At 43.0% G+C, this 9,954-nt stretch overlaps 1 protein-coding gene across 2 annotated transcripts; it reads right to left on the bottom strand.

Annotated features, from left to right (window-relative positions):
* Positions 1 to 3,431: 3,431 nt before the first annotated feature.
* Positions 3,432 to 6,756, bottom strand: LOC147627851 (nucleotide pyrophosphatase/phosphodiesterase 2-like). Of its 2 annotated transcripts, none has more exons than XM_086814826.1 (2): positions 5,068 to 6,756; positions 3,432 to 4,903 (listed from the first exon to the last, which is right to left on the bottom strand). In XM_086814826.1, exon 1 carries the CDS (start codon positions 6,534 to 6,536, stop codon positions 5,073 to 5,075), a length of 1,464 nt encoding a protein of 487 aa, XP_086670952.1. In that variant the 5' UTR covers positions 6,537 to 6,756; the 3' UTR covers positions 3,432 to 4,903; positions 5,068 to 5,072. The 2 variants fall into 2 exon arrangements, with proteins under 2 accessions (XP_086670952.1, XP_086670953.1); XM_086814827.1 differs by having other exon boundaries at positions 3,432 to 4,800.
* Positions 6,757 to 9,954: the final 3,198 nt, after the last annotated feature.

The raw sequence follows: 9,954 nt of genomic DNA, 5'->3' as shown, positions 1-9,954 counted from the left end.
TACCACCCCAATCCTAGATCCAATCAATTCGAAATAGAACTGCAATCATCTGCAATCCCCAATCCATTTTTCCCTCTTCATTGTGATGACTAATTCAAAAATCAATGCGTCTCACCTTCGGTCAACTAGCACCCAAAGAGAAATACAGATGCATCTAGAAATCCTATATGTAGCATATCCTAGCATCCCATAATACCAAGATATACTCCGTATAAGACCACCTTTAAACCCATGAATCCAGGTTAGAGTGATCAATTCCTTCATGGACCTTGTCTTGATAGAACTGGATGCCTACCTAGATGTCGGCCACTTTTAGGTTAGACCCACATTAATTTTCTTATACAACATTCCCTAAGACCTCCTCCAATCTTGGGACTACCATAAGTGCTTAACACTTACAAAAATAACAAACTATGTCAATACCCCAACGAACATTGTGCCCGCTACTCACCGAGCATAGCCATAAATGTCTCTCTCTAAGCACTGCTAGCTACCATATCTAAGTCTTACGTAGGAATCTCTGAAGAGCACTAATAGCTCGTCATTCCAATCAAAGGACCCATGGAAAACTATCCAAATAATAGGAGAAGACCTAGAAAATCCCAAATATTACTCAGAACATAATCACACTACTCCATTTAAGAGATAATAAATCCCAAATATTACTCAGAACATAATCACACTACATCACATAAGAGACAATAAATCCCAGCACAACGAAGTTCGCCAATTGTAATGAGGAAACTCACCTCTTTTCCACCACCCCAGTGTACATGCCCCATCCAGTAGATCCAAAATCCTTGGATAAATAGGTTCTATCAAAGAACGTCTTCTCACATACCAAAGCTATAACATCTCACATCCAGAAACACTAAGATGATGCTAAGTAGATAATGTCCCATGAGTAGCCATACAACAAATGTACTAATCCATGAAACGAAAGACCATCCAACATCTATTGTAAACCTGGGCTAAACATACATGTGAGCGCCAAAGGTATCCTGGAACTAAGATAAGGGTCACCATGTCATAAAGACATCAGGAAGACTGTCTCCAAAGTTTCGTTAGGTAGGTTTGGTTTAGTTCAAAAACACAAATCCAAGTGCTTTCCACTTAAAAAAACACTTAAATGCCTTTCCCATGTGCACAAGGATAAAACTATCCCTAACCCACACTTTCCCCCACAAAAAAAACATGACCTTGCTTATAAAAAAAAGCAACATGGTTTTTCCTTTTAAAAAATGTGCCCCCCAAATTTGCATCAGCCCCATGTGGCTGCTTTTTTTTTCTACTGCCCGCCCTGCTGAGACCCACATCTACCTCCTCCTGTCATTGCTATGAGAAACATCTACACAAGGCATATTGGCATACAGACAATACGTAGCCCTATCCATGCATCCACAACCACTCTGCTTGGCAGCCCATGTAGTCCATGCATGCATTCTCATAGGTAACTCCTATGCACATGACCCATTGCTACAAAAGTGCACTACAGCCCATGCATAAAACCTACGCAACTTGTTACTACAACACTTCGACAAGAAGAAAAGGTGCTCCAATTAGGTTTTTGTGTTCAGGGTTTCTGGGTCAATTTCCCTACCTTCTTGCACATATGCATACATACTACTCTCTGTCTCTCTCTTTCACCTAGAATCCACAAGGTTCCATCATGCAAGCAACCATGAAAAAACACCTACTTCTTTCTTGCAGATCAAACATAGATATGGTGACCGAGAGAAATATCGGAGTCCAATGTAAACTTGAAAAGCAATAGAAAAACACGCAAACCTTATTCCTTCTTCCACATTTAGGATTACTCTGATACCAACTATAAGATCCACCCAGATATTCCTAAACATAAACAACTAGATTAGTACCAAATAGAAGAGGTGCAGCCTAGCTCACCTCCGAACCGTAAATTTCATCCGGAATCACCCCTGAGTCGGAGGCTAAGGCTCCAATCCCACGAACCATGCCAGTCCAGCTCTCGTATACCACCAATGCTTGCTTGCTGAGGCCTTCAGCATGACCATCTATGATCCGTTGAATCCAACCATGTTCCCGATGGTAATCCTGGTCCATCATAGGCCACAAAGTGAATAACTTAGTGAACAATAATAACCTAAGTCTCACTTGTATAGTGGCTACTACTCCTATAAATAATTATCCGGTCATAAATAGCCAATATACTTGTTATTATTAACCATGAGTCTTAGCCACCTGTACCAGGCTGCTTTCCCTAATCCCAAGGCTCCCCTAACCCTACTAGATCAGGCCACTAATCTTGAGGATTAGCATTAGGTATGTAACACCATATGTCACTCTAGTGGTCAAAATGGGTTCAATCACTTTCTCTCAAGCATCCCTGCATAGTGTAGTTTGAGCATCTTAGAGTGTAGGCTCAATTTGGACTTCATACCTCTAAGAGTGTGTGGCTTAGTTGCATGCAAGCATGCTTAAGTTTGAAATATATTTGAATATTGCACAAATGGCAAATTGTTTCACAAACTTTCTGCATTGCAATAGTTTCTACCTCCACATTACTACTCATATAAATTCGCATCTTGAGAAAACAAGAGAAGCACCGGCTTTTCTTAATGGGAGGAGAAGGAGAAAGTTATTAACGTCTACAAAAGATCAAAGGCTCTATGAGACCAAAGGTATAACAATAATTTAGCACCTTTTGGGAGGAGGGGGAGAAAAAAAGGCACAGAAGAGACCAAAAAAGACCTCAGTGAATACACAGTCCTAGAGTGGTGTCATCATTGAGTCAGACTAAGCTTTTACAATGGCGAGCCATAAACCACTTCTTGCATTTAAGGTCAACAAGTGACATAAAGCAACCTATCAATGGCTAAAAAGGCATGCAATATAAGGTAGCAAGCCAAGGGCATTGGAGAGCAGTAAATCATGCCAAGTGATACACATTGTGGCAGAAGTACACAACTTTGAAAAGATAACACATCAGAATTAGGTCCTATTGTCCTGTTTGACCCTCCCATGAACTACCAACATGTGATAGTGTGAAGGTTGTTTGTCCTTCAAATTACCTAGGAAAATGTTGGAAGTGCTGGACTTAACCTTAAGCAAAGAAGCATCCATCAAACCTATCTTAACGACTAGAGTTGCACTGTTGAAGGTGGCTATTCAAATTCTCTTTCTGATGGTACTTACCTTGTTCTGGTGACACTACGGTCCTTCACAAAAGGGTGGCGGACAGCCTCGTGAATAGATGTTTGTTTCACCCTGCACTCGAGATATTGAGAGCCGATGACACCCCAGCAGCACCAGCACCAGCACCAGCACCAGCATCCCTCCTGTCAGCACCTTGTGAAGCCACTATCACGTCACCCGCATCACAAGTACTGCCCGATCAACGAGTTCAGCAGCCAGTGTGAAAATTTGAAAGTTATTAGAGCATGTCACAATGGTTTGTGGAGGGTAAAACCTTGAGAAAGGGTTGTGTACAAGCTAATGAACATAACAAATCCTTGATCCACTTTATACACACCACAATGCCTCACATTTGGATCAAGTATCAATCATCCATATACAAATCATGAATTAAACTCATTCTCTCTTGTAGCCCCACTTATTATTCTGGCATTTGATCGGTCCACAAATAGCCCCAAGAAGTGCTAGTGCATATTCCAATGACCCATATTGATGTATAGAGTCAACCACATCTTGTTAGCATGTGTACAACACTAATCATAAACCTCCACGAGGTCTCGAAGAGTCAACCACATCTTGCATAGGAACCCAGACATATATTGCATCACCCAAAGCACCAAAGATGTGCCTTTCTGATTATTCATGTCCAATTCATGTGACTACAAAGTTGTGAACTTTAATGGAATCAACCATTTATTGCATACTAAAATGACAACCAAGCTGGCGGACATACACCAGCACACTTTTAGTTCCAAATGTGTGAACTTACTACATAATGCACTTTAATAGAGAGAGAGACTACACAGCCACCTTTGCTCAAGATCACCCCTTCCGGCAGAGATATAAAGTGCTCGACCAGTCTGCCTTCAAACTCTTCCTTACTGCCACGATAGCCTGGTACCCGTGCTAGATCCTGCTACAGCCAACCACACCTGAGCCTTGAAACCAGACCACGTGCTACAGCTCCCTTTGTCAGACCGCAGCACCCTTTCAGTGCAGCTCTCACTGCTCTTTGATGTGCCCAGACTCAGGAGGTCCTAGCGGCCTTCCACGCTCCCAAGCCTTCATTCCAACTCTCAAGCATGTTGCTAATGGCATTGCAAGCGTCAGAAGTCAGAACAACAATACCTTGTCCTCATCTTCTTAGCATCACCCTCCCACATAATACAGAATGTTTTGAATTCAAAAGAGCAGACTCATGGCCTCTACAGAGGATTCCCTGGTCTCTGATGGGGATCGAAATGACAAATCCATGTAGAAAAACCTTTCCCTTCACGGATGAGATTATTCTTCCTGGGACACAATTTCTGTGAGTATTTCGAAAGCCTTGTAGCCGACATTGATAGCCATCCTTCTATCTTCTGTGTGCGCCATCTAGAACTTGCCACCTCAATTGTTGGACATATTGTTCACGTGCATAATCATGTGCATAAGACAAAACAATTGCCTACCTTTGGCCACCTTTGTTTCCATACCTCATTTACACCATAGTATCTACACCAAGTTGCCCTTGCTAAGAGGATATTCATATAATATTGAAGATAGCTCTTTCCATGATGCTATATGGCCACCTGCATATCATATGGGCCCAAACAATGGCCCCACACACATGCAACTCTTTGTACACTGCACACCACAATAGACCATTTTTATCATCATTGTCATGTTGTCTCGAGCCAAAGAAATAATACTACTCCATGTGACACCCTTGCACATGCATATGTACAATCTGACGGATCCAAAAAAGATAAACCAAAGAAAACAAGACAATGAAGGCACCAAACAATGGCAGAATTAATATGCTGTATAGCCTCTCGGGCAACCAAGTCAAAATGATACAGCAGAGCTCATTTTCTTCTTGCACAGTATACAGCCCCAATAATGAGGACACACCTGATTTATTCCAAAGGAAGTAGAACAGTGTTGGCAAAAGAAAGAGAACCATTATTTGCAGCCCCTTGAATGCCCAGAACTGTTGCTATCAGATTATAAACCTCAACATTGATAAAGGATGGTATCTTCCGTCCCTTGGCAAATTGCGGACCATGAGCAATGAAGATCGGGTGCATCGATAGGGCCTCATTGTCATACCCATGAGTCCCTGCACATTCCTTCGCTGAAGACCTCTTCATCTCCACCTTGTAGCCCTCTGCCACAATGCCAAGAATTGGCTGTATTCTATCACTGCTTGAATAATGCAGGCGGGCAGGAAATTCCTCCTTCAGGTACACTTTCAAAAACTCAGAATTGGCAACCTTCCCAGAGTTCAGGGCATCTGTGATGTTCTGGTAGACCTCTTTCACATCAACATCAGGCGAAGGCCGTAATGCAAGGACTGGGCTCAGTGAGTCCATCCAGCCAGCTGGAATGTTTATCCATGGCAGCAAATCCTCTAGATAGATGATTTTCTTGTCACAAGTACCCACCATGCCATGATCACCTAGCAAGATGATGGAGACGTCATCTAGGAATCCCCTTGAATCCAGACCATCCAAGAGCCTACCAAGCATCTGATCAACAAAAGTGATGGCCTGATCTATGTGAGGGTCATCAGAGCCAACGGCATGCCCAGTGTGATCAGGCTCTTCGAAGTAGAGTGTAATGAAGCTGGGCCTCTCATCATTAGGAAGGTCAAAGTATTCAAGGACAGTATCAACCCTGTCCGCATACGGTACAGATAAGTTGTAGTGGTGGCAATAAGGGAGGGTACAGTTCCAGGCCCCCTTAGAGACATCACTGCCAGGCCAGAAATAGGTGGCAGAGATCAACCCACTTCTGACAACAGTTTCCCACATTGGTTCACCAAGCCACCATTTAGGGTCAATAACCCCGGGGTGAAACTTATCATCAGAGGAGGGGTCACTGAAATAGTTCGCTATGATGCCATGCCATGCAGGGTAAAGCCCTGTGGCTATGGAGTAATGGTTGGGGAAAGTAAGGGTCGGGTACACCGGGATGATGCCTGGGATTGCTTCTGTGCCATTGAATCGCAGCCGATCGATGTTAGGCACGGGCACTTTCCAGTGGTAGCCGAAGCGGAAGCCATCCGATGAGATCAGCAAAACAACAGGCCTGCTTAGGGTTTTGAGCGGCCGCGAATATCCCCATCGCTCTACAGAATTAGGGTTCAATTTACTTAAATTAGGGCTTTTGCAGGAAAAAAAGGCGAAGGCCAGGGCCACGCAGGCCACCGTGATCGAGGCTATGCCAAAGGCGAACGAGAAGCACGTGAATTTGATGTGTGATTGCAGCTGCTGCTGATCTGATGGCGGCGAAGGCGATTTCAATGGAAGGAGGTTCTGCGCTGCCTCGACCTCCTCGCATGAGGATGCGGAAGAGATGTTGAGAGCAGGAGGCCCCATGGCCTAGGCCCTGGACTACTCTCTTTTGAATTCCTGCTTCGCTGTATCCGGAGATCTAAACAGGTAGTAGGCAAAGGAAACGCATGCTGTAGTACCATAGGTTACCATGCATGTCGAAACCGAATCTTGAGCCGACCATCCAAGCAACAATGGCTTCCATCAAACAACAAAATGCACGAAGATAGCATGCAATCCTCAAGCAATCAAATACCCTCAAGGGCACATCATTATGGAGAGTAGAGCCTCGTCATATTTCACCCCATCCGAGACATCAATGTGGTCATTAGGCTTGGAAGAGCTAATGGTTACCGTAGCTCTATCAAGATACTTAGGACGCGGCAACACAAGTGTATCACCAAGGTGGTTAGTGGACGACTGTGCTCTGTTGCCAAACTGAGGACCCTGATTGTTGATGGTGCCCCCCCCTTTTGTGGTCTCCAAACATCGCGGCTTGGGGGGGGGGGGGGAAGACCACATCTCAACTAAGGAGAAGAGATGGGGTGGATAGCTAGGTGGATAAGATAGCGACCTCTCTCTCTCTCTCTCTCTCTCTCTCTCTCTCTCTCTCTCTCTCTCTCTCTCTCTCTCTCTCCCCCCTCCGAGATGTGAGTCTGGGGTGGAAACGTGGCGACCTTTCTCCTCCCGGCGGATGTGAGTTCGATTCTACACCACCCCTCCCTCTAACTCCATAAAGGGATGCAAAGAAATGTGTTCATGTGTTCTCCTGAAAAGAAAAATGTTCATGCGAGAGCTCATGAAAAAAAAAATGATTGTGTGTTCCTCCTCGCCAAAAAGAGAGAAAAGAAAGAAGAAGAGATGAAGAATAAAGGGAAGAAGTACTCATTAGGGAAGAGATGAAGAATAAAGGGAAGAAGTACTCATTAGGGAAGAGACCTTCTATGACTTGGCACAAGAATTAGCTGAGAGCCCCAACTTAGACGTTGACATCATGGAGTCGTGAAGAGACCCAATAATAATGACATGGAGTCATGAAGAGACCGTCTATGGCTTGGCACATGAATTCGCTAAGAGCTCTGACTTAGAGACTGACATGGAGTTATGAAGAGATCCACAAATTATAATCCCCAAACTAGTTGTTATATAGATTGAGGAGGGAGCATATATACGACTAAGAGTCCGATTGCCAACTATAGCCATAGATTATCATATTATGCAACTCTACATGTGCTCAACCAACCGACTATTGTAACATAGTGCACTTTAGTATTCTTGTAAACGGTCAACAAGATGGGTAAGCCCAACTAAACCAAACATTTTGGATACACATATACAGTCATAATAAGTAGAGACAGAGAGTAGTGTAGCAGTGAGTAGAGCATAGAACTTAGAGTATTATGCATATTAGAGCATTGGTTGCATTATTGCAGTCACCTTGTACATGAGCATGCAGTAGTCTAAAATATACATTGAAAACCAATTTGACTCTCAGTCTCTTCCATTCTATGCCATGTAATATTTGAATGTTGATCATATGAGTGCATTCTGTTACTCTCCTAACCTTCTCTTGTTAGTGATTAGGTACCATTAGGCATTGATAGCCTGTGCTGATTGTCTTGCAGTTTTAACCCCCAACACTTTGGCATTGATAGCCCATGCTAATAACCTGCAGCCCGACTAATAACCTGTAGTGACTGTCTCTTGTGGTATTGACCCCCAACATGGAAAAACCGCATATTTCCCAAATTTTTTGGTCCTACTAGTAGGAAGTAGAACTTAAAGAATAGGATGAGGCAGTGAAGAGTCAGGAAAAAATAGAAGCAAATCAGAAGTCGTCATTAGAGTCCATGCACTAAAGGGTAATCAGAACGTTGTCGAGAGAGTGTCTTATAAGTCAACAATTTGGAGAATGATGACTATTAAAAGTTCATGACAAGATCAGTAGTAAGAACAACATCAAGATTAGTACCAAGACCAACATTGAGAGCTAGAAGAGCTAATAGTAACCAACAAGAAGATGTACATCCCAAGGTTCAAGGGCAAGAGGTTGATGCGAAGCTATCTGTGGAAGATGCTTCTCCACTTATGGATGTGAAGGAGTATAGAAAGTTGGTGGGGAGTTTGATCTTTTTGTGCAATACATAGCCTGACATCAGCTTTGCCCATAGCAGGTTCTTAAGTTAATCCCAAGAGAACACTAAAATGCAGGGATACGAGTGTTGAAATACATCAAAGGTACCATTGGGTATGGCATTACTTATAAATGAGGAAATTCCTTGACTATATTTGTGACTCAAATCAAGCAGAAGATTATGATAGCAGGAAATCTGTTTCTAGTTACTGTTTTCTTATTAGGTTTGGAATTACATCCTAGATTAACAAGAAGCAGCCTACAGTGACGCTTTCTTTAAGGCAACATTCTTTACTTCATGTGAAGCAATTTGGTTGAGAAGAATCTTAGGAGACATGGGCATTGCTTAAAGGGAGTGACAATGTTATGGGCCCCCTCCAATTCAGATCTACTAATGATTCCTCCAAGCTGTTTGGCTTATATACTATCATTATCTTAGCCAAGGTCATATTGACAATTTGAGTAAAGGCCTTCTTCTACTCCTCTATTCTCTTAGATCTACGAAGACCTACTACCTCTTCTGTGATTATCTTGATGGATCTTTCCCATCCAAAAGCTTCTTCATCCATTTAGGATATGGCCCCTTCTATGGTGTTATAGGCTTTTCGTCTTTATCACATCTTATGAATCCACCTCTTTATCACTGCTAGTGTGAACAACCTCAGTGCCTTGCCCCTATCAAATGGCTGCTCAATCCAAGCACACCTATTATCCTGTCTCCCATCAAACCCTTCACTGGTGTCAGCCTTGAGCTCCCCATCCAACTCAGGATTCTTCTCAATTCCCATCAAGCTTTCATCAGTCCATAGACCTCCTAGATCACAAGCCACATCAAGCACTTGTTCACCATACTCATCTGCCATTTGTCCCTCTAAAATATATGTACCGTCCTCAAATTCATCTCCTTTATGAAACACACCCTTGAGATCTCTTCACCTTGGGCATAGACATAGTACTAAAAACATCTACACAAGCATGATGATTCTCTTCCAGCGCAGACAAGCCCTCTCCAAGCCTTTCTATAAAATTGAATCTACACGAACACTACTATGTCCACTCTTCATAGCATTCAAGTCATCATCCACGTTTTGGGTCTTTTCCAAATTGTCATTATAAAAAGACACCCCAGCAACATCCACGTTTTGGGTCTTTTCCAAATTGTCATTATAAAAAGACACCCCAGCAACATCATGAATACTATCTTCCACACAACCCAAATCCACAACCTACCTGTAACTCCTGGTCAACATCCTCAGCTTCTTTACTCCGCAGTTTGCTCACAGCATCCATGAGTTCATCATCATTGACACACACTCCAGCACCCATATA

The sequence above is a fragment of the Cibotium barometz genome, chromosome 20 (genome assembly GCF_041138505.1).
Source record: "Cibotium barometz isolate CiBa-2024 chromosome 20, ASM4113850v1, whole genome shotgun sequence".
Lineage (NCBI taxonomy): Eukaryota > Viridiplantae > Streptophyta > Polypodiopsida > Cyatheales > Cibotiaceae > Cibotium > Cibotium barometz.
The sequence above is the reverse complement of the archived record's forward strand: the minus strand, read 5'-3'. Positions and strand labels throughout refer to the sequence as shown.

What these genes read in the sequence shown, in the direction of transcription:
- LOC147627851 (XM_086814826.1), bottom strand. Translation starts at nt 6,536, where the DNA reads ATGGGGCCTCCTGCTCTCAACATCTCTTCCGCATCCTCATGCGAGGAG.